The 26,574-nt window shown below is 45.8% G+C and overlaps 2 protein-coding genes across 10 annotated transcripts in view; both read left to right on the plus strand.

Moving 5' to 3' along the window:
* The window catches only part of LOC113425366 (uncharacterized), a 137,293-nt gene that overhangs the window by 100,498 nt on the left and 10,221 nt on the right, over positions 1–26,574 (plus strand). For 2 of the 9 annotated variants that reach the window (XR_015747130.1, XM_087953405.1), the window contains exons 1-5: positions 21,477–21,538; positions 22,015–22,534; positions 22,787–22,901; positions 23,011–23,078; positions 25,583–25,712. Coding sequence is in view for 8 of the 9 variants with exons in the window: in XM_087953405.1 (XP_087809531.1) it covers positions 22,121–22,534; positions 22,787–22,901; positions 23,011–23,078; positions 25,583–25,712 (727 nt within the window). In the remaining variant the exon portion in view is untranslated. Of the gene's footprint in view, positions 1–1,507; positions 2,266–3,438; positions 3,554–3,656; positions 3,725–9,318; positions 9,449–16,013; positions 17,603–17,932; positions 18,284–21,476; positions 21,572–22,014; positions 22,535–22,786; positions 22,902–23,010; positions 23,079–25,582; positions 25,713–26,574 lie in introns of those variants that run through there. The other 7 variants (XM_087953410.1, XM_087953406.1, XM_087953409.1 and 4 more) reach the window with 7 other exon arrangements.
* LOC148131822 (uncharacterized) overlaps positions 3,655–26,574 on the plus strand; it is a 56,907-nt gene continuing 33,987 nt past the window's right edge. The window contains exon 1 of the mRNA XM_087953479.1: positions 3,655–3,724. Within this exon, the coding sequence (XP_087809605.1) occupies positions 3,687–3,724 (38 nt within the window). The 5' untranslated portion in view covers positions 3,655–3,686. The remainder of the gene's footprint in view (positions 3,725–26,574) is intronic.

The raw sequence follows: 26,574 nt of genomic DNA on the forward strand, positions 1-26,574 counted from the left end.
AAATTTCAAGTTTGTAGGCTTTACAATTCTGGAGATTTTGTGATGATGCCTGAGTGGTTTTCTCTTTTATATATATAGATAACAGAGTTGGAAGGGATCTTGGAGGTCTTCTAATTCAACCTCTGCTCAGGCAGAAAACCTTATACCCATGTTGGCGAACCTCTGGCACACATACTGGAAGTGACACGCAGAGCCATTACTGCTGGCACACAAGCCCTTGCCCAGAGCAGGTCTACTGCGCATGTGCACCTGCCGCCTGTCCACCAGCTGATTGTCGGGAATCTGGGGGGAGAGCGCGGGGGTGTGTGGGAGATGTGTGCACATGTGCAGAGATGTGCAGCGCACGGTGGGGGTCACTCACACATGCACAGAGATGCATGGCACCAGGGGTGCACACATGCATGCGCAGGGGGTGTGGGTGTGTGTGACTCATGCGCATTGCCTTCTGGGTGCAAGCAATTATCAGCACAGGAGCCCAAATACCATTTCAGACAAATGGCTGTCCAATCTCTTCTTAAAAACCTCCAGTGTTGGAGCACCCACAGTGATTAATTGTTCTAAGTGTCAGGAAATTTCTCCTTAATTCTAAGTTGCTTCTCTCCTTGATTACTTTCCACCAATTGCTTCTTGTCCTGCCCTCAGGTGTTTTGGAGAATAGCTTGACTCCCTCTTCTGTAAAGTGAATCTGGCTTCCCCATTGACTGCTTGTCAGAAGATCACAAAAGGAGACCACATGACCCCAGGACCAGACCATCTTGGCGAGACGCCTCTTGCCCCCTTCCTTTCTTAGTTTTGTAATTCCACCTTTTCTCCAGTCAGAGATGAAAGGCCATTTCCCCCTCTTTGTTTCTTAATTAAGGAGCCTCATTATGAGATAAAGTTTCTTGAACATCCATCCGTTTCAGCTTCTCTTCCACGTTGGAACTGGTTTCCTTTTTTCTTTTTCTTTACATTCTTTCTGTAGGTACAATAGATGGTGTCCATCAGAAGAGGCAGAAGCATATCTTACCCTTCACTGTGAGGTTGAGGGAATAATTTGTGAAGGGCACCTCTATGTATTGAATTAAAAAAAAATAAAAAAATAAAAAAATTACAATCATTTTCCCTGCCTGTGTCCCATTTTTCTTCACTTAAGATCGGAATTCCCAACAACTTCTGACTTTAAATCCTCCAGAGAGAATTTTTCTCCATCTCCACAGACGGTTCCTGGGAGAAAGTGCCCCCTCTGTCGAAGCCTTTCTCGGGCAGGGATCCCTTGAGAGGGGCCTTTCCTACTCCCTTCCTCTCAGACGCGCTCCTCTTTCCCGCCTTTTCTACAATCCTGGCACTTTGCGCGAAATCCACCAGGGGGTGCTGTGTGGCAGGACAAGGGAACTCCAGGCGGTTCCCCATTGGGCCACTGGGGGCAAACGTCACGGCTGCCTTTGTAGAGGATGCTGGAAAGGAAGTAACATCACAAACGCTTGCCACTCTAGGAACGTGCACTCGCTGCCCTTAACCCCTGGGGCTCCTCAGGAGGTGGAGAAGGTAGCGGGAAAGAGCTCCATACGTATCCGGGGTGCGTGGGGCGGGGGTGGAGGCTTAACCCCGGTCCCATGCTCCCCAGCCGCCCTTTCCCTGCAGGGGGAAGCGAAAGAAGGGGGTGCCGAGAAGGCGTTGGGGATCCTGAGTTCCCTTCCCGCCCAGTGTGGCTGGTTGGTTGAAGGTGGTTCAGGGGCTGAATTCCACTTTCGAATAACTTGAAGGGATCCGTCCTGCGACCCCAGAAATGGTCCTGTGAAGGAAGAGGCATCTGGAGATCTACAAGAGTCCTTGGACCCATTTGGAGTTGCTTTGCATAACAGAGGAAGGATGGAGGCACAACCTTTTGCAAAGGAGGGAACCGGAAAAGGCCCTTCAGCTGTACAGCCTGGGAAGAGTGGGGAGATCTGGACAAGACCTGGGCAGGAGATCCTGGAGGAGGAAACCATCCTCCCTTCAGAAGTTCAGCCCTGGAAGTTCAACCAATGCTAGGAGGCTGAAGGTCCCCGAAGATTTTGCAGCCGACTCCATGACCTTAGTAGGCGATGGCTAAGATCTGAAAAGCACACCAAAGAGCAGATGCTGGACCTGGTGGTTCTTGAGCAGTTCCTGGCCCTTCTGCCCCCAGAGATGGAGAGCTGGGTGCAGGAGTATGGAGCAGAGACCAGCTCCCAGGCGGTGGCCCTGGCTGAAGGCTTCCTCCTGAGCCAGGCGGAGGAGCAGAAGGAGCAGGTCCAGTTGCAGGTGAGAGCTCAAAAGAGAATAGAGAATGTGTTTGAATACTTCAGCCCTCCTTCCCAAACTTCTCTGACTTTCATAATGTGTGGCAATGTCCTACGAATTCTTATAGGACAGGGGTCCTCAACCACCGGGCCGCGGACCGGTACCGGTCCGTGGAGCACTCTGTACCGGGCCGCAAAGAAAAAAAATAATAAAAAATGGCGGCTTTCTTCGCCTTCGGTGAATGCTGCTGGGATCGGGGATCAAGGACACAAATGAAAGAAGGGGAGGGAGGAAGCAACCGAAGCCTGTCCTGCTCTCTGGCTCAGCAGTTTCGGTTTCCTTCCGCCTCGTTCCTCTCTCAGTCGCTCTCTCGCTGCTCCACCAGCCCAGGAAGAAACTGCTTCAAAGAAGCAGGGGGTGGCTTTCCTGTCGCCGCAGCGCCTCCGAGCGCCCGTTCACCCCACCCGCCCGCCCGCGCGCGATTCAGTTCAGTGCCCGTTCTGCCTGCCTGCCTGTTTGGTTGTTTGGGAGCAGCTTCGGCTGAGAATAATAACTATTCGCCTCTTTTTATCAGCGAAGCTGCTCCGAAACGAAGAAGGCAGGCAGGCAGGCAGAATGGAGCACTGTGGATTGAACCGCGCGGCGGGCGGGTGGGGTGGGGTAAACGGGCGCTTCGGAGGAGCTGCGGCGACAGGAAAAGCCACACCCCGCTTCCTTGAAGCAGTTTCTTCCTGGGCTGGTGGAACAGCGAGAGAGCGGAACGAGGAACGAGGAGAGAGAGGAACGAGGCAGACACCTGAGGGAGGGAGGGAGACACCTGAGGGATGGGGCTGAGGGAGGCAGGACCGAGGCGCTCCCTGAACTTGGTGGTTTGCTGGCAGACGTTTTATTACCCGACTAGGTAACAACATCAGATGTTACCTAGTCAGGTAATGAAACGTCTGCAAGCAAACCACCAAACTCCAGATTCTTCCCCCCGCCTCCCCCCGTCCTTGAAAAAGTGTTTGTGCTTGAAACTGGTCCCTGCTACAAAAAAGTTGGGGACCACTGTTATAGGACACTGTTCCATTGTTTTCTCATTCAACCACAAAGGATGGATATTGAGGTCTTTGACGTTGAGTTCCGAATATAAGAATCCACTTTATTTTGTTTGATTTATATTACTTATTCTTTTTTCCTTTCTCCTATATAAAGTGCTGCAGTGTGGAGATCGGAGATCCTGAGGGAAAGAAGAACCTATCAAATCCTGCTCAGGAGCTATTTTTCAGGAAGATCCCTTGGGAAGATCTAAGTTGGGACACCTCAGGAGGTAATCGAAGATCCTCCAATTACCCATCTGCTCTACCTTCGCTCTCTCTTCGATAGAATACCTCCTATTTTATTTGCATTTTGAAATTATTTATTCCTTACAGAGAAACAAAGAATGACGTTTTCTGGTTTTTATGACGGAGATCAAACAGTGGTTGAACCTCCAAATCAAGTAAGAAAAGGAAAAATTATTAGATTTGTATTCTGTCTTCAGGAAGTGAAGTGGGTGTGCCCCTTCTATCCCCTCCTTGTTTGGAGTGGATTATTTTTGTGTTCTTCCACAACATGGACAGCAGAATGGCAGGTTCAAGTTGCTGTCAGCCAGCATATCTTCCTCTGCTTATCTTGTTCTGCTAGGTACTCCTCCAACTTCAAGTTTACAAGAAGCACTTCTTTTGAAGTCCTTCAAGAATTAGGAATAAACATATCACAGTGGCAGGAACTTTTTAGACCCCTGTTCTTTTTGTAATTTATCGACCTCATAAGGTACAGATTAACAGATTTGGAAAGTACCTTGTACGTCATCTAGTCCAACCCCACTACACCATTTCTGAGAATTGGCAATCTAGTCTCTTCTTGAAAGCTCCCAGTGATGGTCTCCTTATTCAGTTTCCATCCATTATTCCTTGCATGGCCTTCAGGTGCTTTGGAAAATAGCTTGACACCCTCCTCTCTGTGCCAGCCCCTCAAATATTGAAACACTGCTATCATGTCTCCCCTGGTCCTTCACAACACTAGCTATGCCCATGCAACCATTCATTGCCATCCAATTTCTTCATAAACACCACCAGTTTCTGGAGGCAAGTCATTTCACTGATTAATTGTTCTCGCTATTAGGAAATTTCTCTTTAGTTGTAGGTTGGTTCTCTCCTTGAATAGTTTCCATCCATTGCTTCTTGGAACACTGCTGTCATGTCACCCCCGGTCCTTCTTTTCATTAAACCAGACATACCCAATTCCAGGAACAGTTCTTTATATGTTTTAGCCTCCAATCCACTAATAATTTTTATTGCTCTTTTCTGCACTTGTTTCATTTTACAAAACCATGAAAACAAAACAACACAAATAATATTAGTGATGCATATAATCATAACCATATTTATAATTACATCCGCTTGTTTGTGATTGTGTCAGATATCAATTATATTGGCATACTTATAAACCACTCATATTTTTACTTATACATAAGAATACTTTTTCCTCATCTAATGTCCACCTCGTAATTATTAATAAAACTTGTTCCATGTTAAATAATACTCTGAATTGCCTTTATCTTTTATTTTCAATGTCAATCTGTCCATCTCTACACAATCCAGTATCTTCCGAATTACATTTTCTTCAGGTGTGGGGTGTTCTCATTTTTCCAATATTGTACAAATACAATTCTTGCTGTTGTCAGTATATATAATATTAAATATATAATCCCTTTATCACAGTTCTCTGGTATTATACCTTCTTCTTCTTCTTCTTCTTCTTTTTCTTCAGCGTTTGTCTCGCGCTCTGGCGAGGTCCGCTAATGTCCTTGAGTACTGCTTCCACGCCTCTCTGTCTGCCACATATGTCGGGTCTGCCTTCGCGGTCTCTAGATCGGCCTTGATCGTGTCCATCCAGCGTTGCTTAGGTCTACCACGCGGTCTCGCTCCTCCAACAATCACCTTCATCGTAGATTTGATGATGGATTCTTCCTTGGCGCGACTCACATGGCCGAACCATCGTAGCCGGGACTGCCTCATGACCGTGGGGATGGGCACGACGTTGAACCGTCTGCGCACTTCTTCATTCCTGACGCGATCGAGTAGGGTGAGGCCTACCGACCATCGGAGCATTCGCATCTCCATTGTCTGGAGTCTGCTTTCGACTTCTTTGGTCGTCGGCCAGCACTCTGCGCCGTATATGGCCACGGGGCGCACCACAGAGTTATAGATTTTCGCCTTCAGGTGCATCGGCATCTTCTTGTCACAGAGGACGCCCGTGACGGACTTCCATTTGCCCCACGCTGCGTTGATCCTGGCTGCCACCTCAGTTTGTAGTAGGCCTTCTTCCCAAGAGTAGTTCCCAGGTACTTGAAGGTGGAGGCGCGCGGTAGCTCCTGCCCATTCACGTGGATGGAGCCTGTCGTTTCGTTGTCAGTGGTCAGGTATTCGGACTTCTTTAGGTTCAACCGGAGCCCGAACTGCTCAAGGCGGTCGTGCCACTGTTGGACTAGGTGCTCGAGTTCAGCCTTGCGCAGGTTGGCCAGGAACACATCATCGGCGTAGAGCAGCGTCCATGGGGCGGGCGTGTGCAGGTCGTGTGTAATTGTGTCCATCACCAGAATGAACAGCAGTGGTGAGAGAGCAGAGCCCTGGTGTACGCCGACGGTGATATTGAACTCCTCTGATATCCCAGCTGCCGCTTTTACACGGCTTTTGTGACATCTGTATAGGAGTTGGACCCATTGTACGAGTAGCTCGGGCACGCCGTGATCTCGCAGTGCGTACCAGATGAGATCGTGCGGGACTCGGTCGAAGGCCTTTTCCAAGTCCAAGAAGGCGGTGTGGAGCGGGATTTTCTTCTCTCTGTGAGCCTCCATCAGCATCCGCACACCGAAGATGGCATCGGTGGTGCCGCAGTTCTTGATGAATCCGGCCTGGTTGACGCTGATGTCGACGATGTCCCGAATGCGCTTATCGAGGACGCGTTCGAAGATCTTCATAGTGTGTGACAGTAACCTGACCGGTCTGTAGTTGGAGCAGTCCGCTGGGCTGCCCTTTCCCTTCCAGATCGGAACAGTGGTGCTGCGGTACCAGTCGTGTGGCACTATTCCCGTGGAGACGATGTTGTTGAACAGCTCGCACAGCCACAATGCCGAGCCCGGTAGTGCCTTTTTCCAGAAGTCGGCAGGGATGTCGTCTGGTCCTGTTGCCTTACCGTTTTTCATGGCCTTGATGGCGTCGGTGACCTCGCTGGCGTGAATGCCTGAGACTGGGCCTTCGACGGGGTCACCTCGCGGGGTTCGTGGGTGTGGGAACTCCTCGGTGGAGATCTTCTCGAAGTATTGCCGCCACCTCTCGGCGGCGTCTCTGGGGTTGACGATCAAATTTCCCCTTTCGTCATTGATCCCATGAAACTGGTCAATGTCCAGGGTCTTCCTGTGTCTGCTTTTGGCTAGGCGGTAGATCTCATTCTCGCCTTCTCGCGTGTTCAGCTTCTCGTAGATGTCGTCGTAGTGGGAGCTTCTGGCTGTCGCTACTGCTTTCTTGGCTGCCTTTTTGGCCGCCTTGTACTATAGAGCTTCTCGCTGGTCTTGTCCTGAAGAAAGGCCTTGTAGAGCCGTTTCTTCAGGTGCACGGCATCTTGTACTTCCGGTGTCCAGAGCCATGTATCTCGTTCGATGCGTCTCCGTCCTGGCTTGGTACAACCAAGCTGTTGGCAGCCGGCAGTGTGAACAGTGCTCTTCAGCATGGACCACGCTTCCTGTGGCCCGTCGACCATCTGCAGGAACTGCTCCGGTTTGATGAGGGGTCCCGCCATCTTCTTCTGGTTCCACCACTTGATTCGTGGCTGGTCTGCATTCTTTTTGTCAATCTTGGTCTTGGGCTTGCTGATCCTGATCTTCGCCATCAGCGGCCTGTGCTGACTGCTCGATTCGTACGGGTACACCTTGGCGTTGAGCACGTTTTTAGCGGCTCTTCGTCGTGCGATGATGTAGTCGATCTGTGTGTGGTGGTTCCCATTTCTGCTATGGTAGGTGAGGAGTTGGGGTTCTCGCCTAATGAAGCAGGTGTTCGTGATGGTCATATCATGGGAGTCGGCAAAGTCCAGGATCCTCTGGCCATTCTCATTCATATCGCCTGTGCCGTGCCCACCGTGGCACTGGTGTCCGTTTTTGTCCCGCCCTACATGACCATTCAGGTCGCCAGAGATGATGATGTCGTCTTCATATGGGATCTGCCTGAGTTGGATGTCGAGCAGTTCCCAGAAGGTATCCTTCTCCTCCTCGTGACATCCGGTCTGAGGGCGTGGCGGACAAGATGTGTGGCGCTGCCTCTCGGTCGCTACGACGATTATCATCAGTCGTTCTGTGAGGCGCTTAACTTCTGCAACGGAGCTTTGCCAGCTGGGACTGACAACCACAGCTACACCGCCGCGGTTTTCCTTACAGCTGGTGTATATGGTGTATCTTATAGCCGTCTATAGTCGTAGCCTTGTTGCCCTTCCAGCGAGTTTCCTGGAGGCAGCAGATGTCCAGCTTCCTGTCCCGCATGGCCCTGACGATCTCGGTCGAGCGTCCAGTCAGCGAATCCACGTTCCAGGTGGCCACCTTGAGCGTCTGGCAATCCTCTGTTCCCCGCTTGCGATTTTTCACACGGATCGGGTAGTCTCCGTGCGCGTCAGACCCGGAGGCGGCCGTCATAGCTTTCTCACACGGTGCAAGTGCGCCGTGCTTTCCGCGTGGACCATTTCGTTGATTTTTGACGCAGGCCAATGGTCTCCTGCGCCCGTCGGTTCCCCCGAATGCGGTAGCATTGGGCGTGTGTTCAGTAGTGGACGTTTCCACCATGTTGATGCGGCATTTGAGTACTCCAGCCGGCCTGTCGCGTGGGCCTGTCGTCGGAGGGTCTGCTCTCAGTTACGGTCAGCGTTTAACGGCTTCGCGCATCCAGGGGACACCACTTGGAGGTGGCAGACCACTCGTCCCCCTCTCTGGTATTATACCAATAGAAATATTTCTGGCTTTATATGCTGCTTAGTCATCTTTTCCAATCAGGTGTGTATTTCTGTCCAGTATTTTCTTGCTTTCATACATGTCCACCAGAAGTGGTATTCAGCAGGTTCTGACCAGTTCTGGAGAACCGGTAGTGGAGATTTTGAGTAGTTCGGAGATCTGACTGGAGATTTTACAGTATCCTTCCCCTGCCACACCCACCAAGCCACGCCCACAGAACCTCTAGTAAAAAAAATTGAATCCCACCACTGATGTCCACCACATATGAGATTAAGTGCCTGGAGTCTGATTGCATTTCCAACCTTTGGCGGACATATTATGAAATATTTTTGCTTGTCTTGCTGGTGGCAGATGCCACCTGTAGAACATTCTATAAAGATTTTAAATTTGTAAATTTGTAATTTCTATCCCCAAGTTTTTGCCATTTATCTAGTTCTTATAGCCAAAGTTTTTTGCCCGTACTATCATGGTTTCTTTTACTTGTTCATCTTCCATTTTAAAGTTTAATAAATAATTATATAATCTACGTAGCAGCTTTTCTTCTGTCCCTAATAAAATGTTATCAAGTGTTGCTGGTTCTTTATAGAACCCCCATGTTTTTGCATCCTTCTTGTATCTTGATAGTATTTGCAAATGTGGGTTTTGCCACACATTTTTGCCAATTTACGTTGTCAAAACGCTTTCTGGACATCTAGTACAATCAATGCCAGTTGTTTTTCACAATGTACTTCATAGTATTCCAGTGTATCTAAAATCATTCTCACATTGTTTCTAATTTTTTCATTTTGTTTGATGGGGTCCAATCTATCGATCCTTCTATATCTTGAGCCTATCTTTTGGAGTGTTGTTATTCCTGTCAATTGAAGTTTTGGAAGTTTGTCTCAAGACTCATGATTTAATTAGGGTAACTGCCAGATTTAATTGGGGTAACTGCTGGAATCCTAACATTGGTCTGTTTGCAAATTTGATGAGTTCCCCTTCTGTCCTCTTGTCTAAATCACTGATAAAGATGAATATATCTTGCAAATTTCCTGTTCTGTTCTTTTTTCCGTGTTCAGGAGAATCTTGTGTCTTTCGAGGAGGTGGCTGTGTATTTCTCTGAGGAGGAATGGTCTCAGCTGGATCCTGACCAAAAAGCGCTTTATTCAGAAGTCATGCGTGAAAACCATAGGAACGTGGTCTCTCTGGGTAAGAGTTTTCTTGACCCAAATCAGAGAGTTCAAGAAGAGAGATTATAGTTAGTTTTTTTAAATTAAAAAAATCATTGATCAGATATCGTCTCTTGGGAGGGAGAAAGAAAGTACAATCTGGCCTTGTACTGCAAGGAAGAAAAGAGTCAATGTCACTTTGCTTACATGCTTTCTTTGCCATTTCTTATCTGTATATTTTCCATTTCTATTAGAACTTATCTGTGGAGGCTGAGAAGAATGAGGTTTGCTTTTATGTATCCTATATCCCAGGGGTGGGCAAACTTTTTGGCTCGGGGGCCGCATTGACTTTTAAAATTTGACAGACAGGCCGGGTCAGCACAAGATTTTTTGGGAATCGCCCCCCCCCACCCTTCCCCCCCCTCTTCTCCTCCTTCCCCTCCCCTCGGAGGCCCCCTGAGTCAGGAGTTGCTACCGCCGGCGCGGCTCCGCGCGGCTCCAGTCCTGCGTTGCCTCGGGAAGGGAAAGGCAAAAATGAAGAGCCACGGCGGTGCTTTGCAACGGGAGCAGTGGCACCGGAGGCTCAGGCTCAGCGGCTCCTGGTTTTGCCTTTTCCTTCCCAAGGCAACGCGGGACTGGAGCCGCACGGAGCTGCGCCGGCGGTAGCAACTCCTGACAGCCCCAGCCGGACACCTGAGCGGAGCCCGGGCGAAACTGCCTGTTGCTGCTGCCGGAGCACCGCCGGGTCGCCTCCTCCAAGCAGCCTGCCCGCCCGCCAGGCTTCCCCTCTGCCACGCAGCTCGGGGCCAGGCGCAAGCGCCCGCGAGTTAAAAGGAAGCCGAAAGTTGCTGGGAAGTTGCTCGGGTGCTCGGAGCAGGCTTTTAAAGTGCCGCCCGAGCAAAGTTTAAGCCTGGAAGCCCGGAAATCTGAGCAACTTCCCAGCAACTTTCGGCTTCCTTTTAACTCGCGGGCGCTCGCCCCTCACCCCAAGCCGCACGGCAGCCCGCTCCAAGCACCCCGCCCGCCGCCGGGCGAACCCTTCCGCTCCTCGGCGGGAAGACGCTCCAACCTGCAAACTTTGCCTTTGCAAAGCCCTGGAAGCCCTGGAAAACCAAGCAACTTCCCAGCAACTTTCGGCTTCGTTTTAACTCGCGGGCGCTCGTGCCTCGCCCGAGCCGCACGGCGGAGGGGAAGCCCGGAGCGCCGCCGGGTTGCCTCCTCCAAGCAGCCTGCCTGCCCGCCCGCCGGGCTTCCCCTCCGCTGCGCGGCTCGGGGCCAGGCGTGAGCGCCCGCGAGTTAAAACGAAGCCGAAAGTTGCTGGGAAGTTGCTCGGGTGCTGGGAGCAGGCTTTTAAAGTGCCGCCCGAGCAGGACCGCCGAGCCGGGAAGCGGGACACCAAGGCAGGGCAAGGCTCCACCAGCAGCGCCCTAGCTTTAGGTGGCTCCAAGCAGCCTGCCCTGCCTGCCGGGTGGAACCCTTCCCGCTCCTCGGCGGGAAGACGCTCCAGCCTGCAAGCTTTGCCTTTGCAAAGTTTAAGCCTGGAAGCCCCGGGAAAAAGGGGGATCGGCGGGGACTCACCTTCGGAGAGGTCGCACTCGAAGGTGATTTCGAACTCCCAGCCGAGGCCTTTGCAAATTTCTTTTCTTTCCTACCCCTAGATCGCTCCACACTGTTTTGCAGCTTTGGGGGCCACACGGCACAGGGCAATACGCCACGCCCAGTGATTTTTTTTCAGGGGCGGGCTGGATTGGACAGACCAATGGCAGCTATTTTTTTTCAGGGGCGGGCCGCATTGGACAGACCAACGGGCCGCATGTGGCCCACGGGCCGTAGTTTGCCCACCCCTGCTATATCCCCATCCCACCTGACGGGACTTATGTTGCGACGATGTAGCGAGCCGTCAGTTCCTTTGCCTGCTTTGGTATATTTGCAGAAAAAGGAGGCCTAAAGTACTGAGTACGCAAGATCAGTAGTGGGAAATCTCACACTACTGATTTCACATGTTCTCGCACTATAGTACTTTAGGCCTCTGTTCTATGCTAACCAAACCTTGCATGAGATCCAGGGCAAAGCGCTTTGCAAACAGAAGGAAGGCCTTTTTGTTTTGAAAGACTTTTGCCCTGGATCTCGTGCAGTCCTCATTTCTTAAATGAACACAGGCCTAAAGTACTGCAGTGCGAGATCACAAGAGATTAGTAGCCTGAGATCTTGTACTACTGGTCTCGTGTGATCTCGCACTAAAGTACTTTAGGCCCCTGTTCTCTGTGAACTGATGCCTGTACCAGATCCAACCAAAGATCTAAAGCTGATGAGACTTTGGAGCAGCGAAATAGCCATTCTTGAAGCCTCCCAACCTTTCCAGTCTTAGTGCGAAGAGCGTTTACAAGTCAATGGGACACATCAAGCAGGGGATTTTGTTCCAAAATCTCATAGCTGGGATCAAGGAACAGTCTGAGTGGGAGTGTTCGTCTGACGAACACTATACAGAAGCCTGATGATGGCAGATGAGATTCTGCCAAAATGTTGCTACAACTTTAAAAACACAACTATAATGACGTGGGAAAATACCTGAACAAAGCTGAATACCTACCATACATACATACATACATACATACATAAAACCAACACCGGACCCAAAAGAACACACGACGCCACCACCAATCTCCCTCACCACACTCAAACCCAAATCCACACCATAGATGAAAGCCACACCATAGATGAAAGACAACCACCATCCAGAAGCCAGACCATGGCTCCATCACCAGCTGACACACACCCCGACCCCCAAACCAAGCAAACTGACACACGCCATGAACACATACCCAGACCTCAAACTCGGAGCCAAACCAAAGCCCGGAACATCACATCACAGCCACCCTCTCAGGCTATCACGTCACGGAACTCAGGAGGTTACAACACAGCCAATGACCCAGGACATTATAGCACAAGACCCAGGATGTCAAAACAATAGAACTCAGAAGATCATCACACAGCCCATTACCCAGGTTGTTACAACACAGGAGGCTGATAGACACACAGCCAATACCTCAGCCACACATGTTCTTACGAAAAAGGCAGCCAATCTGCAAATATCAACTCCATCAACAAATCAAGAAATGACAACACAGCCAACCTCCTCACCAGTATTTATAGAGAGACGGCAGCTCCGATCATGCTTTGCTCACACAAGCACAACGTCATTGTAGTTGTGCTTTTAAAGTTGTAGCAACATTTCGGCAGAATCTCATCTGCCATCATCAGGCTTCTGTATTATGTTCGTCTGTGAGTCAGACTTTTACAGTGGTTTCAGTTTTAAATTTGGGGCTAGCCTACTGCTGTGCCAGAATGGTTTTTTCTTCATCCTGATTGGTTGGGAGTCTTGGTCTGTGTTTATTGGTCTTGGAGTTTGCTGTGTTCTGCTTGATTGGTGTTTCTAGTATCTTCTGTCTGTTTTTTGGCTCTTTTTGTGTCTTGATTGGCTGGCAACATTGTGTTCCTGTATTGGAGGCCTTTAGTGCAGCTTGGCTCCGAGTAAATGGACAGCTATTATTTGTTAGGAAGCTAGGTTTCATCTGGGTGCCTGGTTGGGGTGTGTTTGAGCTGGAGGTATCAGGGGGGATCTGTTTGTGCCCAGGTGTTTGCCTGGCTAGTGGTGTGGAGATTTTTTTGTTTGTGAGTGCAGGCTTCCAAATGATTGACAGTCTGGTGGAATCATCTCTTCTATTCATGGTTTCAGGTCTTTTTTCAATCTCTATGGCTTCTCTGATAATTCTGTGGCTGGGGTTTTCTATAGTGGCTAGGGTTTTGGTGCCATTGAAGTTGATGGTATGTCCTGTGGCTTTCATGTGTTGGACTAGTGAGGAAGTGTGTTCCAGCTTTTTTACTGCATTTTTGTGTTCATCCAGGCGGGTACTTATTCTTCTATTGGTCTGTCCAATGTATGTGGCCGGGCATGATGCACAGGGGACTTCGTATATGCCTTGGTTTTCCAGGTCAATTTTATCTTTGGGGTTTCTAAGGATGGCTGCTATTTTTCTGTCTGTTTTGAAGGCAGTCTTGATGTGATGCCTGTGTAGTATCTTAATGATTTTGTCTGTAGTACCTCTTATGTAGGGCAGGACAGCTGTTCCATAGGTCTGTTCATCTTCTAGGTCTCCATTATGTCTCAGTGTGTTTTTGTGGATCAAGCCGGTGATTTTGCTTTTGTGGAAGCCGTTGGCTGTCAGTACTTTAGTCAGGGTGCATAGTTCAGTCTTTATGTGTGTCTTGTCTGCCAGGCATTTGGTTCTAGCAATTAGTGTTTTAGCCACGGAGTTTATTTATATGTGCTGGGTGGTGGTGGGATTGGGCGTTGAGGTAGCGGTTAGTGTGTGTTTTCTTCTGGTATACGGTGTGTCCTAGTGTGCCATCTGTTTTTTTGTAGATTAGTACATCTAGGAATGGTAGTTGTTTGTTTGTTTCCGTTTCCATGGTGAACTTGATTTTGGGGTGTGTGCTGTTTAGGTGTGTTAGGAAATTGTTTAGGTTTTCTTTTCCATGGCGCCAAATCACGAATGTGTCATCGATGTATCTTAACCATAGTTTGGGTTTGTGGGTGGCATTAGCCAGGGCTCTGGATTCGAATTCTTCCATGAACAGGTTTGCAATGACGGGTGACAGTGGTGATCCCATAGGGGCTCCTTCAATTTGCTTGTATCTTTGTCCTTTGTATATGAAATATGTGTTGATTAAGCAGTGTTCTGTTAGTTCCATGAGGTGTTTAGCTGGTTGGTATTTATTTTTGATGATTTCCAGAGTTTCTTTTATCGGGACTTGAGTGAATAGTGAAACCACGTCGAAACTTACAAGCAGATCTTCTTGCTCCACATGTAGATCTTTGATCATTTCCAAGAAGTGGTATGAGTTTTGTACATGTGAAACTGCTGTTTCAGCATGGGGCTTTAGCTGTTTTGCTAAGTGTTTAGCTAGGTTTTGTAGTGGTGCTCCTCTGGAGCTGACTATGGGTCTGAGAGGTATGCCTTCTTTGTGTATTTTTGGGAGGCCGTATAGTTTGGGGCATCTGGAAGATTTTTCTCTTGGGATGATTGTCTGTTGGATCTCTTTGCTCAAATTTATAATTTTCTTCTTGGTTAATTTTTCCAGATATGTGGTTAGGTCCGTGTTTATAGGTTTGTATGTGGAGTCTTGGAGTAGGTCTGTCAATTTTGTTTCGTAGTCTTTTCTATCCATTACTACTGTGGCATTCCCTTTGTCTGCTGGAAGTATGATTATGCTGCTATCTTTTTTCAGGCCTTGCAGCGCCTTTAGTTCTTCTTTTTGCAAGTTGGTTTTGGGTGGTTTGCTTGTGCATAGGATGTTAGTAACTTGGTGTCTTATTCTATCAGCTTCATCTGTATTTAATTTAGTTAGGCTGGATTCTACTGCACATATGATGGATTCTGTGGGGATTTTTTTGGGTGCTATAGCATAATTGAATCCTTTGGTTAGGACATCTGTTTCTGTTTTGGTGAGTTCTCTGTTGGAAACGTTATATACTAATTGTTTCAGGTGTTGTGAGTTGTTGGGGGCTTTCTTGTCATACACACATATATACACATATATGTTGTGGCCCCGATTCCCGAGCCTATGCTGTCAGAGGAAGAAGACCTGGAAGATGAGGAGGAGGAACTGGGAATGCCTTCCTCCCCAGGACCTTCCTCTCTGGCAATGCCTTCCTCCCTGATAATGCCTCAGGTTTCATCAGACAACCGAGAGGAACAGCCTGAGATTAATCAGGAGGAAGGCATATCGGAGCAGCCCCTGACAGGGAGTAAAGAGGAAGAGTGTTGGCTTGATCCTAAGCAGCGTCGGGAGAAACGTGAGCAGCAACGTAGGAGGCGTGGGAGGGTCAGAGAGTGAGCTGAGTCATTGAGCCACACCCCACAGGGGATAAAAGTGGGTGTGTTTTCGGCTGGAACTTTGTACGGGACAAAGTTTAATCTTACTTCAGATGTTCTTCATGAATGATTTTTATGGACTGCCTTGTAATTTTCTCTGAATAGATTTTTATTTGTTATCAGTTCGGACTTGGCAGGCAGAGCGTGTTGGAATGCCAAGGATATTATCAGTTCCAAAGAATTAACTCTGTGAAGTCCGAGCCAGCTTGCTTGCCTGTGTTTGTATGAGTTTGTATTATTTCATCTTTTGGGAAAGAAGAAAAGTGAGACAGAACACACACACACACATATTTGTTTTCTTAAGTTTTCATGGGTACTTACATGTATGGTATTCAGCTTTGTTCGGGTATTTTCCCATGTCATTATAGTGGGAAAATACCCGAACAAAGCTGAATACCATTCATGTATGTATGTATGTATGTATGTATGTATGTATGTATGTATGTGTATGTGCATACGTATATGTATATTTGTAAAGAAGAGATATTTTTCAACGCTTTCATGACTCGTGAATACAGAAACCATCATGTTTGTATCACAGCACTGGAAGCATGGGAATATTCAACATAATGCAATTTTGGAAAAATTCAGAAGGAAATTCACTTGACTTTGTACAGTTTGATTTTTTTCTCTAACCTTGTTATCATTTTCATTTCTCTTTTTTTGAAGGTAACAATGGACAGGAGAATCAAGATTCCTGGGAACTGTCCCAAGTGATCAATGCTAAAGATGGAATGGAGAAGTTTGCAATTCGAATGGAATTCGAAAGCCATGTGAGAAGCCAGTCAAATAATTGGAATCAGGAAAGCTCATTTTCCACAGATGCTCCGATGCAAGACTTTCTTGCCCAGCAAGAGAAAATAAGGAAAAAATATATTGGGAAAAGTGTGAAGCCAACCAAAGCTAAACTACAAGTAAAAGAACACTGTTTAAGCCTAAACAAAGGAGAAGATGCAATAAGAAGACACAACGGACAAAATTACAATGAGACATTCATTCTTTTTCTTGGAAATAAGTTCCTTATATCTCAAAAAGTGATTGACATAAAAGACAAGCCTTATAAATGTTTGCAATGTGGAACATGTTTTAGAACAAGCAGGCAACTTACTTCCCATGAAAGGATTCACACTGAGGAGAAGGTCTACAAATGCCGAGAGTGTGGTAACACGTTCAGAAGATGGCATAATCTTATTTCCCATAAAAGGATCCACTCAGGAGAGAAACCATATAAATGCATGGAGTGTGGAAAGACCTTTGCTTATAGTATTGGACTTACTATCCACAAAAGGATCCACATAGGGGAGAAGCCATATAAATGCATGGAGTGTGGGAAGACATTTGCTCAAAGTGGCCATCTTATTTGCCATAAGATGATCCATAAAGGGGAGAAGCCGTATAAATGCATGGAGTGTGGGAAGAACTTTGCTCAAAGTGGTCATCTTAGTTCCCATATGATAATCCACACAGGGGAGAAGCCATATAAATGCATGGAATGTGGAAAGACCTTTGCTTATAGTAAAGGACTTACTATCCACAGAATGATCCACACAGGGGAGAAGCCATTTAAATGTATGGAATGTGGAAAGACTTTTGCTTTCTCCCACACAGGGGAGAAGCCGTATAAATGCATACAGTGTGGAAAGATCTTTGCTCATGACAGTGACCTAAGAATAAACAAAAGGATCCACACAGGGGAGAAGCCATTTAAATGCATGGAATGTGGAAAGACTTTTGCTCAGAGCGGTGGACTTAGTTGCCACAACAAGATCCATACAGGGGAGAAGCCGTATAAATGCATGGAGTGTGGAAAGACCTTTGCTCAGAGCAGTGGACTTAGTTGCCACAAAAAGATCCACACAGGGGAGATGCCATTTAAATGCATGGAGTGTGGAAAGACCTTTGCTCAAAGAGGTAATCTTATTCGTCATAAGTTGGTTCACACAGGGGAGAAGCCGTTTAAATGCATGGAGTGTGGGAAGAGATTTGCTCAAAGTCATCTTATTTCCCATAAGATGATCCATACAGGGAAGAAGCCGTTTAAATGCATGGAGTGTGGGAAGACTTTTGCTCATAGCAGTTACCTAAGAATGCACAAAAGGATCCACACAGCACAGAAGCTATTTAAATGCATGGAATGTGGAAAGACCTTTGCTCTTAGCAATGACCTAAGAATACACAAAAGGATCCACACAGGGGAGAAGCCATTTAAATGCATGGAATGTGAAAAGACCTTTGCTTATAGTAGTGGACTTACTATCCACAAAAACAGGGGTCCCCAACCACCGGTCCGCGGACCGGTACTGGTCCGTGGAACAAGTCCTACCGGGCCGCTGGTTTGCTGGGCGCCGCCATCTTTTTTTGATGAAAAAGTGCTTCCGGTGAGCTTTTCCGGGTAGAAAGCCATTTCTACCGGAAAAGCTCACCGAGCTTACTAGCGCCGCCATCTTTTTTGATGAAAAAGTGCTTCCGGTGAGGTCACGGAAGCACTTTTCATCAAATGGGCGCGCCAGCTAATGCCGGTACCGGGCCGCGCCATAAAAAAGGTTGGGGATACCGGGCCGCGGCATAAGAAATGTTGGGGATCACTGCACAAAAAAATCCACACAGGAGAGAAACCATATAAATGCATGGAGTGTGGAAAGAGCTTTGCTTACAACAGTAGACTTGCTATCCACAAAAGGCTCCACACAGGGGAGAAACCATATAAATGTGTGGAATGTGGAAAAACCTTTTCTCGAAGATATCATCTTACTTCCCATAACATGAGCCACACAGGGGAGAAACCATATAAGTGCATGAATTGTGGAAAGACATTTGCTCGGAAGTATGGACTTACTTGCCATAACAAAATCCACACAGGAGAGAAACCATATAAATGCAGGGAATGTGGAAAGAGTTTTGCTCAGAATGGTCATCTTACTTCTCATAAAAGGATTCACGCTCAGTAGAAACTATATAGCAATAGCAATTCCACTTAGACTTATATGCGACTCCACAATGCTTGGGATGTCAAGATACCAAAAATAATCTAACCTGCCAATAAAGGAGAAAGTGTGTAGTGCCCGGTTAAAATGAGGGGTCGTTGGTGCTCTCTGAGCTTGATTGTGTTGTTGCAGACATTAGCCAAACTAGGGAACATCATCAGTGCACCAACCAACCTCAGAGGGCACCAAGGAGCCTTCAGTCCATCTTGGGTCCACTGTGTCAAATTAAGATCTGAGTCAACCAATATGAATGCAGAAGCAGGGAACCTTTTTCGGCCAAAGACCTTACGATGTGATGGAATAATGACAGATGTCAATGTGGAGAGTATGGAAAAAGCTTCAGGGCGAACAATTTGTCAATAAAGGTGTTCTATTCTGTGTGTCATTGTCGACTCCTAATCTGGTCCAATGTTTTCCTAGCAATAGAGCCTTCGGCTTTTCTTGTTTTGCTTTTTCATTTTATTTTTCCTCTTTTCATTTATGGTCTAATAGTATATCCCTTCCTTAAATTCTCCAAGGGGCTTAAGCTTCCTAGTCACATTTCTTGAGGAGAATTTCCTACTCAATCGCTCTATAAAAATGGTTTTTCCTCATCATGGTTCAGCTTTATATTCCTTTTTTTGTCAAGTTTTTTATTTTTTAATTATTTAAATACATCTTTGCGAGAAGAGTGTGGTTTCAGCTGTTTTACATTAAAATCATTCATAATCACAAATACAACTCTCCAGCATCATTTCATTGTCTATTATCATTTTTCCATCTTTATATTCTCATAAATTACTTTGTATCAGTCTCTTTAACTCATTTTCTAACTTCCTTTGTCATATATTCTACATATTTACAATTTAATCATATCATTTCATTTCAAAATTTTCATCTTAGTTTACAGTTATCCCTTCTCTAATTTCCTTCATTGTACATTCTTATGTTCACCATGTTTATATTATCAAGTTTATAACAATATATCCTCATTACCTTGTACAAGTGGATAACAAAATATTTAATTCATTAAAACATATTAATCTCTGATTTTCTTAATCATGTATTCTTGTGCCCACCATGTTTACAATTTCATACCATTCTTTAAACATTCAAAAATTCCATCTTAATTTATATTATCCCCTATTATATTCCCCCATTACACTTGCCATTATTGCTTTTATTTTATTTTCTATATGTTCCTTTCCCTCTAACATCTCATTTTAACACAAATATATTTTCTCTTAGCCAATACATTCAAACTTACATTACCTTGTTACCTTGTATATATGAATAACAAAATATATAGTTCATTAAAAATATTATCCTACTATATAGTTATATCCATTCTCTGTCAGGCTCCACATAACATTTCTTTTCATATCTTAACTATGGATCACATATCTTACATACACATTTCTATTTTATTTGATTAATCTATTATAGATTCTTATTTTCATCACTATTACATTAAAATTATTCCTTTTTCTAGTTCTTAATCCCATTTCCTCAAAATCTATTATATATATTTACTACAAATATACCTCTTCATGTGGAATCTCCCTTTTCCATTTCTAGCCACTATCTCTTTCTTTTATGTTAATTCCTCTTTTGTTAGCTTGCTTTACTATCATCTTTTGGCTTTTTCCCTTAGTCCTTCCTCTATCATAATTTTCTTATATTTTCTCTCCCTTTTCTCAAAATTTGCCCCCACCCTCTTTTGATCACTCTGTGTTTCCCTAACCATTTTATTTATCAGCATTTCAATCTCAATATCCCCCCTTATTTATTATATCTATTACTGATATCTCGTATTCAACTTTTTTCTTCTGTATTATTTGTTGGTCCTTTTGTTCCGTTTCACTGGTTCCTCTTTCTTCTAACTCCTTCCCCTTCTTTGTTCTTTCTCCTCCTTCTGCCGTTGCAATTTCTGAATATTCTTCTGTATTTTAGTGCATAAATCCAACATTCTGTCCCACATCTCATTCTTGGCTTGAATGTCCATTCTTACTTCTTTACACATTTCACTCATCTTTATATTGTTTATTATTCCAATTGTCTAGTATCCAGTTTATTTTATTTTACTTGAACCAGTATCTTTTCTTTGTTTTAAAATATCAATGTCCTCAAATCTTTATTTCCAATGTTAATAAGTCTAAAACACCAATAATTCCCGAGGTTGTATCCTATATAATTGCTCTTTGATTATAATATATTCCAACTTCCAGGGGTCTTATTATAATATCTTTCTGTTATTCCTTTTTAAATTTCTTCTTTTAATAAGATCATTAGTTTGAAGGAATCTACAGCATTTTTCTTTCACCAGCAAGTGGCATTTTTAGTCCAGTTCCAAAGCCACTCTTTTTCCATTTCTTTATTTAACTTCACCAATTTCAAAAATCAAATATTATTCCTCTTTAGAACAATTATTTCCAGCATTCAGATTAATTTCCCACTCAATCGGCCTGTAAAAATGGTTTTTCCTCATCATAGTTTAGCTTTATATTCCTTTTCAAGGATCTTCCTTTTCTTTCATCCCAAGAGGCTGGGAGGGGTCTCTGCCTTTTCTGCTGCCCCCTTCGCTGAGAGGCTGAGCAACTAATTTGAGAAGGGCAGCTGCATGTATTGAATTAAAGAAAGAAATTAAAATCATTTTCCTGATTGTGGCCTTCCTGCCTGTGTCCCATCTACCTCCCCTTCAGGCAGGAGATCCCAACAACTGCACGACACAAGTTGGGTTTCCAACAGAGGCTCCTAGTCCTCGTCTTCTGGCTGCCCAGCTGTTTCTGACGGGATTTGGAGCCTTTTGAGGCCTCCCACAATCTCTGTGGAGCCTTCATGGTGACTTTTGCTTCCTGAACAGGGAGGAGAGGAAGACGGAGAAAGTGCCACCTCTGGAGACGTCGAAGCCTTTGTCGGGCAGGGAACCATGGAGAGGGGCCTTTCCTCCTACTCCCAAGGCCATCATTCCCGCCCTCCCCCTCCCACACGGTATTCTTTCCTGCCCTTTCTACAATCATGGCACCTCCACCAGGGGGCGCCCTCCGCCAAGAGAAGGGAACTCCAGTCGCTTCCCCGTTGATCCACTGGAGGGGGAATTTAACCGCTGGATTTGAAGGGGAGACCGGGAAGAAAGGGACATCACAAATGCTTGCCGTTCTAGGATGTCGCACTCGCTGTCCTTTACCCCCGGGACTCAGCAGAGAGTAGAGAGGCTGCGGGAGTCTGGCGGTGAGAGATCCAGTCGTGCTCCGGTTGAGGGAGGTGACTCTTCCCGGGCAAAGGGGGGCGGAGGAGGGAGAGACCCGCGCCCGGCTCTCCTCCGCCTTCAACCCCGGATCCCATGCACCCCAGCCGCCCTCTCCATGCAGGGGGAAGCGGGGATGCCACGAAGGCGCCGGGGCCCCATTCCCGCCCCGTGCCCGGGGAAGAGCCTCTAGTTGGGGGGAGCGGAGGGTCGGCCTTGCGGAGGCCCAGTAGGAGAAGAGAAAAGCTGGGCGAGATGGAGGCAGGATTCGCACCCGGCTCCCCGAGGGCCCGATCCTGTCTCCGGAGGGGGAGAGAAGCTGGGAGGCCTCTTCAGCTGCCTTCTTCCCGGCCCTGCTCGGGGGGACCTCGACCCTGCGCTAGGATGAGCCACTTGGGGCTCCGGGCAGGTTAGGTCAAGGTTGCTCAGTGGCTTAATTCCACTTTCAAACAATTTGCAGGGATCCGTTGTGCAGTCCCAGAAATGGTCCTGTGAAGGAAAAGGCATCTGGAGATCCATAAGGGTCCTTGGACCCACTTGGAGTTGCTCTGCAGAAAAGAGGAAGGATGGAGACACAATCTTTTGCAAAGGAAGGAAGCAGAAAAGGCCTTTCAGCTGTTCAGCCTGCGAAGGGTGGGGAGATTTGGACCAGAACTGGGCAGAAGATCCTGGAAGAAGAAACCATCCTCCCTTCAGAAGTTCAGCCCTGGAACTTCATCCAATACCAGGATGCTGAGGGTCCTCGAGGATTTTGCAGCCGACTCCATGACTTTAGTAGGCGATGGCTGGGACCAGAAAAGCACACCAAAGCCCAGATGCTGGACCTGGTTGTTCTGGAGCAGCTCCTGTTCCATCTGCCCCCAGAGATGGAGAACTGGGTGCGGGAGTGTGGAACAGAGACCAGCTCCCAGGCGGTGGCCCTGGCTGAAGGCTTCCTCCTGAGCCAGGCGGACAAGCAGAAGGAGCAGGTACAGTTGCAGGTGAGACAATTTAGGGAGCTCCAAAGGGAATAGAGAATGTGTTTGAATACTTCACTCCTCTTTCCCAAACTTCTCTGACAATAATATGCGTTGATATCCCACCAATTCTTGTAGGACACTGTTCCACTGTTTTCTCACTCAGCCACAACGGATGGTTATTGAGGTCTTTGAGGTTGAGTTCCGAATATAAGAATCCGCTTTGTGTCATGTGATGTACATTAATTCTTCTTTTTTCCTTCCTTCTATTTGAAGGGCTGCACTGTGGAGATCAGAGATCCTGAGGGAAAGAAGAACCCATCAAATTCCCCTCAGGAGCTATTTTTCAGGAGGATCCCTTGGGAAGATCCAAGTCAGGACACCTCAGGAGGTAATTGAAGATCCTCCAATTACCCTTCTCTCTTATCTTCGGTCTCTATTCTCTTTTATAGAATACCTCCTATTTTATTACACATTTTGAAATTATTTATTCCTTACAGACAAACAAAGAATGAAGTTTTCTGGTTTTTATGACGGAGATCAAGTAGCGGTTGAATCTCCAAATCAAGTAAGAAAGGGAAAAGTTATTAAATTTGTATTCTCCCTTCAGGAAGTAAAATGGGTGTACGGAGTGCTCTCTCCTTCTATTCCCCCCCCCATCCCTTGTTTGGAGTGGATTATTTTTGTGTTCTTCCACAACATGGATGTCACAATAGCAGGTTCAAGTTGCTGTCAGCCAGCATAGCTTCCTCTGGTTATCTAGTTCTGCTAGGTACTCCTCCAACTTTGCGTTTACAAGAAGCACTTCTTTTGAAGTCCTTCAAAAATTAGGAATAAATGTATCACAATGGCAGGAATTGTTAGACCCTTGTTCTTTTTGTAATTTATCAACCTCATAAGGTACAGATTAACAGATTTGGAAAGTACCTTGTACGTCATCTAGTCCAACCCCACTACACCATTTCTGAGAATTGGCAATCTAGTCTCTTCTTGAAAGCTCCCATTGATGAAGCTCCCACAACTTCTGAAGGAAACTTCTGTTCCATTGATTGATTGCTTTCACTGTCAGAAAAAGTCTCCTTATTTCCAGGTTGAATTTCTCCTTGTTCAGTTTCCATCCATTATTCCTTGCCTGGCCTTCAGGTGCTTGACCCCCTCGTCTCTGTGCCAGCCCCTCAAATATTGGAACACTGCTATCATGTCTCCCCTGGTCCTTTCCTTCACTAGATTAGCCATGTCCAGTTCCTTTAACCGTTCATCGCATGTTTTAACTTCCAGTCCCTTAATTATCTTGGTTGCTCTTCTCTACACTCTTTCTAGAATCATAAGATCTTTTTAAAATCGTGGCAACAATACTGGATGCAGTATTCCTAAGTGAGGTTCTACCAAGTCATTTTAAAGTGGTACTAACATTTCATGTGATCTTGATTCTATCCCCCTCTTAATGCAGCCTATGATTCTGTTGGGATTTTTTGGCAACTGTAGCACACTACTGGATCACGTTTAAGCTATCGTCAACTAGGACTCCAAGATCCCTGTTCTACTTACTACTTTTGAGCCAAGTATCTCCTATTCTATGCCCATGCATTTGGTTTTCTTTCCTAAATGTAGTACATTACAATTCTCACCATTGAATTTCATTGTGTTAGAAGGTGCCAATCTGTTGATCCTTCTATATCTCAAGCGTATCTAGTGGAGTGTTGGTATTCCTGCCAATTTGGTCTTGTTTGCAAATTTGATGTGTTCCCCTTCTATTTCCTTGTCTAAATCATTGATGAAGTTGAACTTATCTTGCTGTTCTTTCTTTCCTCCTGTTCTTTCTTTTTACCTATGCAAGGGTCCTCTTTGTAGACTTTAGTTAAGCATTCAATACCATCATTCCAGACATTCTTGTGACTAAATTAAACCAGCTAGCAGTACCCGAACATACTTGTAAGTGGATCATAAGCTTCCTAAGAGACAGGAAGCAGCAGGTGAAGCTAGGCAGAATCACATCTGATACCTGTACAATTAGCACAGCCCCTCCAAGGCTGTGTGTTTTTACCACTTCTCCCTATATTCCAATAACTGCATCTCAAACGATCCATCTGTTAAAATACTGAAGTTGGCAGATGATAGAACAGTATTGGTCTCATTCGAGACAACAATGAAGACGGAAGGTTGTACAATTTGCCTTGTGCGACTGGAACGTGGAACTGAACACACTCAAAACCGTAGAAATGGTGGTAGATTTTAGGAGAAATACTACCACCTCTTACAATACTAGACAACACAGTAGAGACATTCAAATTTCTAGGTTCTATCATATCACAAGACCTAAAATTGACACCTAACATCAAAAACGTTATCAAAAAAGCACAACAAAGAATGTTCTTTCTGTGCCAACTCAGAAAGCACAAATTGCCCAAGGAGCTGCTGATTTAGTTCTACAGAGGAATTATTGAGTCTGTATCTGCACCTCCATGACTGTCTGGTTTGGTTCTGCAACCCAACAAGATAGACACAGACTTCAGAGAGTAATTAGGACTGCAGAAAAAACAATTACTACCAATCTGCCTTCCATTGAGGACCTGTATACAGCACGAGTCAAAAAGAGGGCTGTGAAAATATTTACAGACCCCTCACATCTTGGACATCAACTGTTTCAACTCCTACCCTCAAAATGATGCTATAGAGCACTGCACACCAGAACAGCTATAGAGTTTTCCCCCAAATGCCATCATTCTGCTAAACAAATAATTCCCTCAACACTCTCTAACTATTTACAATGTCTGCATTAGTATTACTATAAAACCTCCCATCCTTCCTTTCACCCATCTCCTCCCACTTATGATTGTATGACTGTAACTTTGTTGCTTGTATCCTAATGATTTTTATTGACTGTTTCCTAGTATGATTTGATTGCTTATTGTACCCTATAACTATTATTAAGTGTTGTACCTTATGATTCTTGACAAATATATCTTTCTTTTATGTACACTGAGAGCATATGCACCAATACAAATTCCTTGTGTGTCCAATCACACTTGGCCAATAAAGTATTCTATTCTATTCTATTTTTTTCATGTTCAGGGGAATCTGGTGTCCTTTGAGGAAGTGGCTGTGTATTTCTCTGAGGAGGAATGGTCTCAGCTGGATCCTGACCAAAAAGCGCTACATTCCGAAGTCATGCTTGAAAACCATAGGAACGTGGTCTCTTTGGGTAAGAGTTTTCTTGTCCAAAATCAGAGATTTCAAGAAAGCAGATTATGGTTACTATTTATTAAAAAAATCACTAATCAGATACCATCTCTTCCAGTGATGGGATTCAAATTTTTTTACTACCGGTTCTGTGGGCATGGCTTATTTGGTGGGTGTGGCTTGGTGGTCATGTGACTGGTTGGGCGTGGCTTGGTGGTTATATGACTGGGTGGGCGTGGCTTGGTGGGCGTGATTGGGTGGGCGTGGCCAACTCGACATCACTCACGTCAAGGGGCGTTTCGCCCAGTACCTCCCCTCCCAGCCACTCCTTGTTATCCTCAGTCTCAATGTATCTTTAGTTCTGTAAAAAAAATCACCTTTTTCGACTTTATTATCTGAATCCACATACTATATATGTACTTTTATGGACCACTGAAAGGAGGAAATGGTTCACATGCTTTGCCCAAGTAGTGTGATAGGCAGGTCACAAAATAGGGTTTAGGGGTTGCCACAAAGAAGGGGGGACAATGTATTTTCCAAAGCAGCAGAAGGCAAAACAAGAAGCAATGGATCGAAACTGAACAAAGAAGAAGCAACCTAAAACTAAGGAGAAATTTCCTGACAGTGAGAACAATTAACCAGTGGAACTGCTTGTCTCCAGAAGTTCTGGATGCTCCAACCGTGGAGGTTTTCAAGAAGAGACTGGACAGCCATTTCTCTGAAATGGTATAGGTCAGGGAACCTTGGCAACTTTAAGACTTGTGGACTTCAACTCCCAAAATTCTGGTAGGAATTCTGGGAGTTGAAGTCCAGAAGTCTTAAAGTTGCTAAGGTTGGAGACCCCTGGTATAGGGTCCCCTCCAAAGATTATTCTGACACCTTTG

Source organism: Notechis scutatus, chromosome 2, assembly GCF_049901735.1.
Source record: "Notechis scutatus isolate UNSWTSFEM ecotype Mainland chromosome 2, rNotScu1.2, whole genome shotgun sequence".
Taxonomy (NCBI): domain Eukaryota; kingdom Metazoa; phylum Chordata; class Lepidosauria; order Squamata; family Elapidae; genus Notechis; species Notechis scutatus.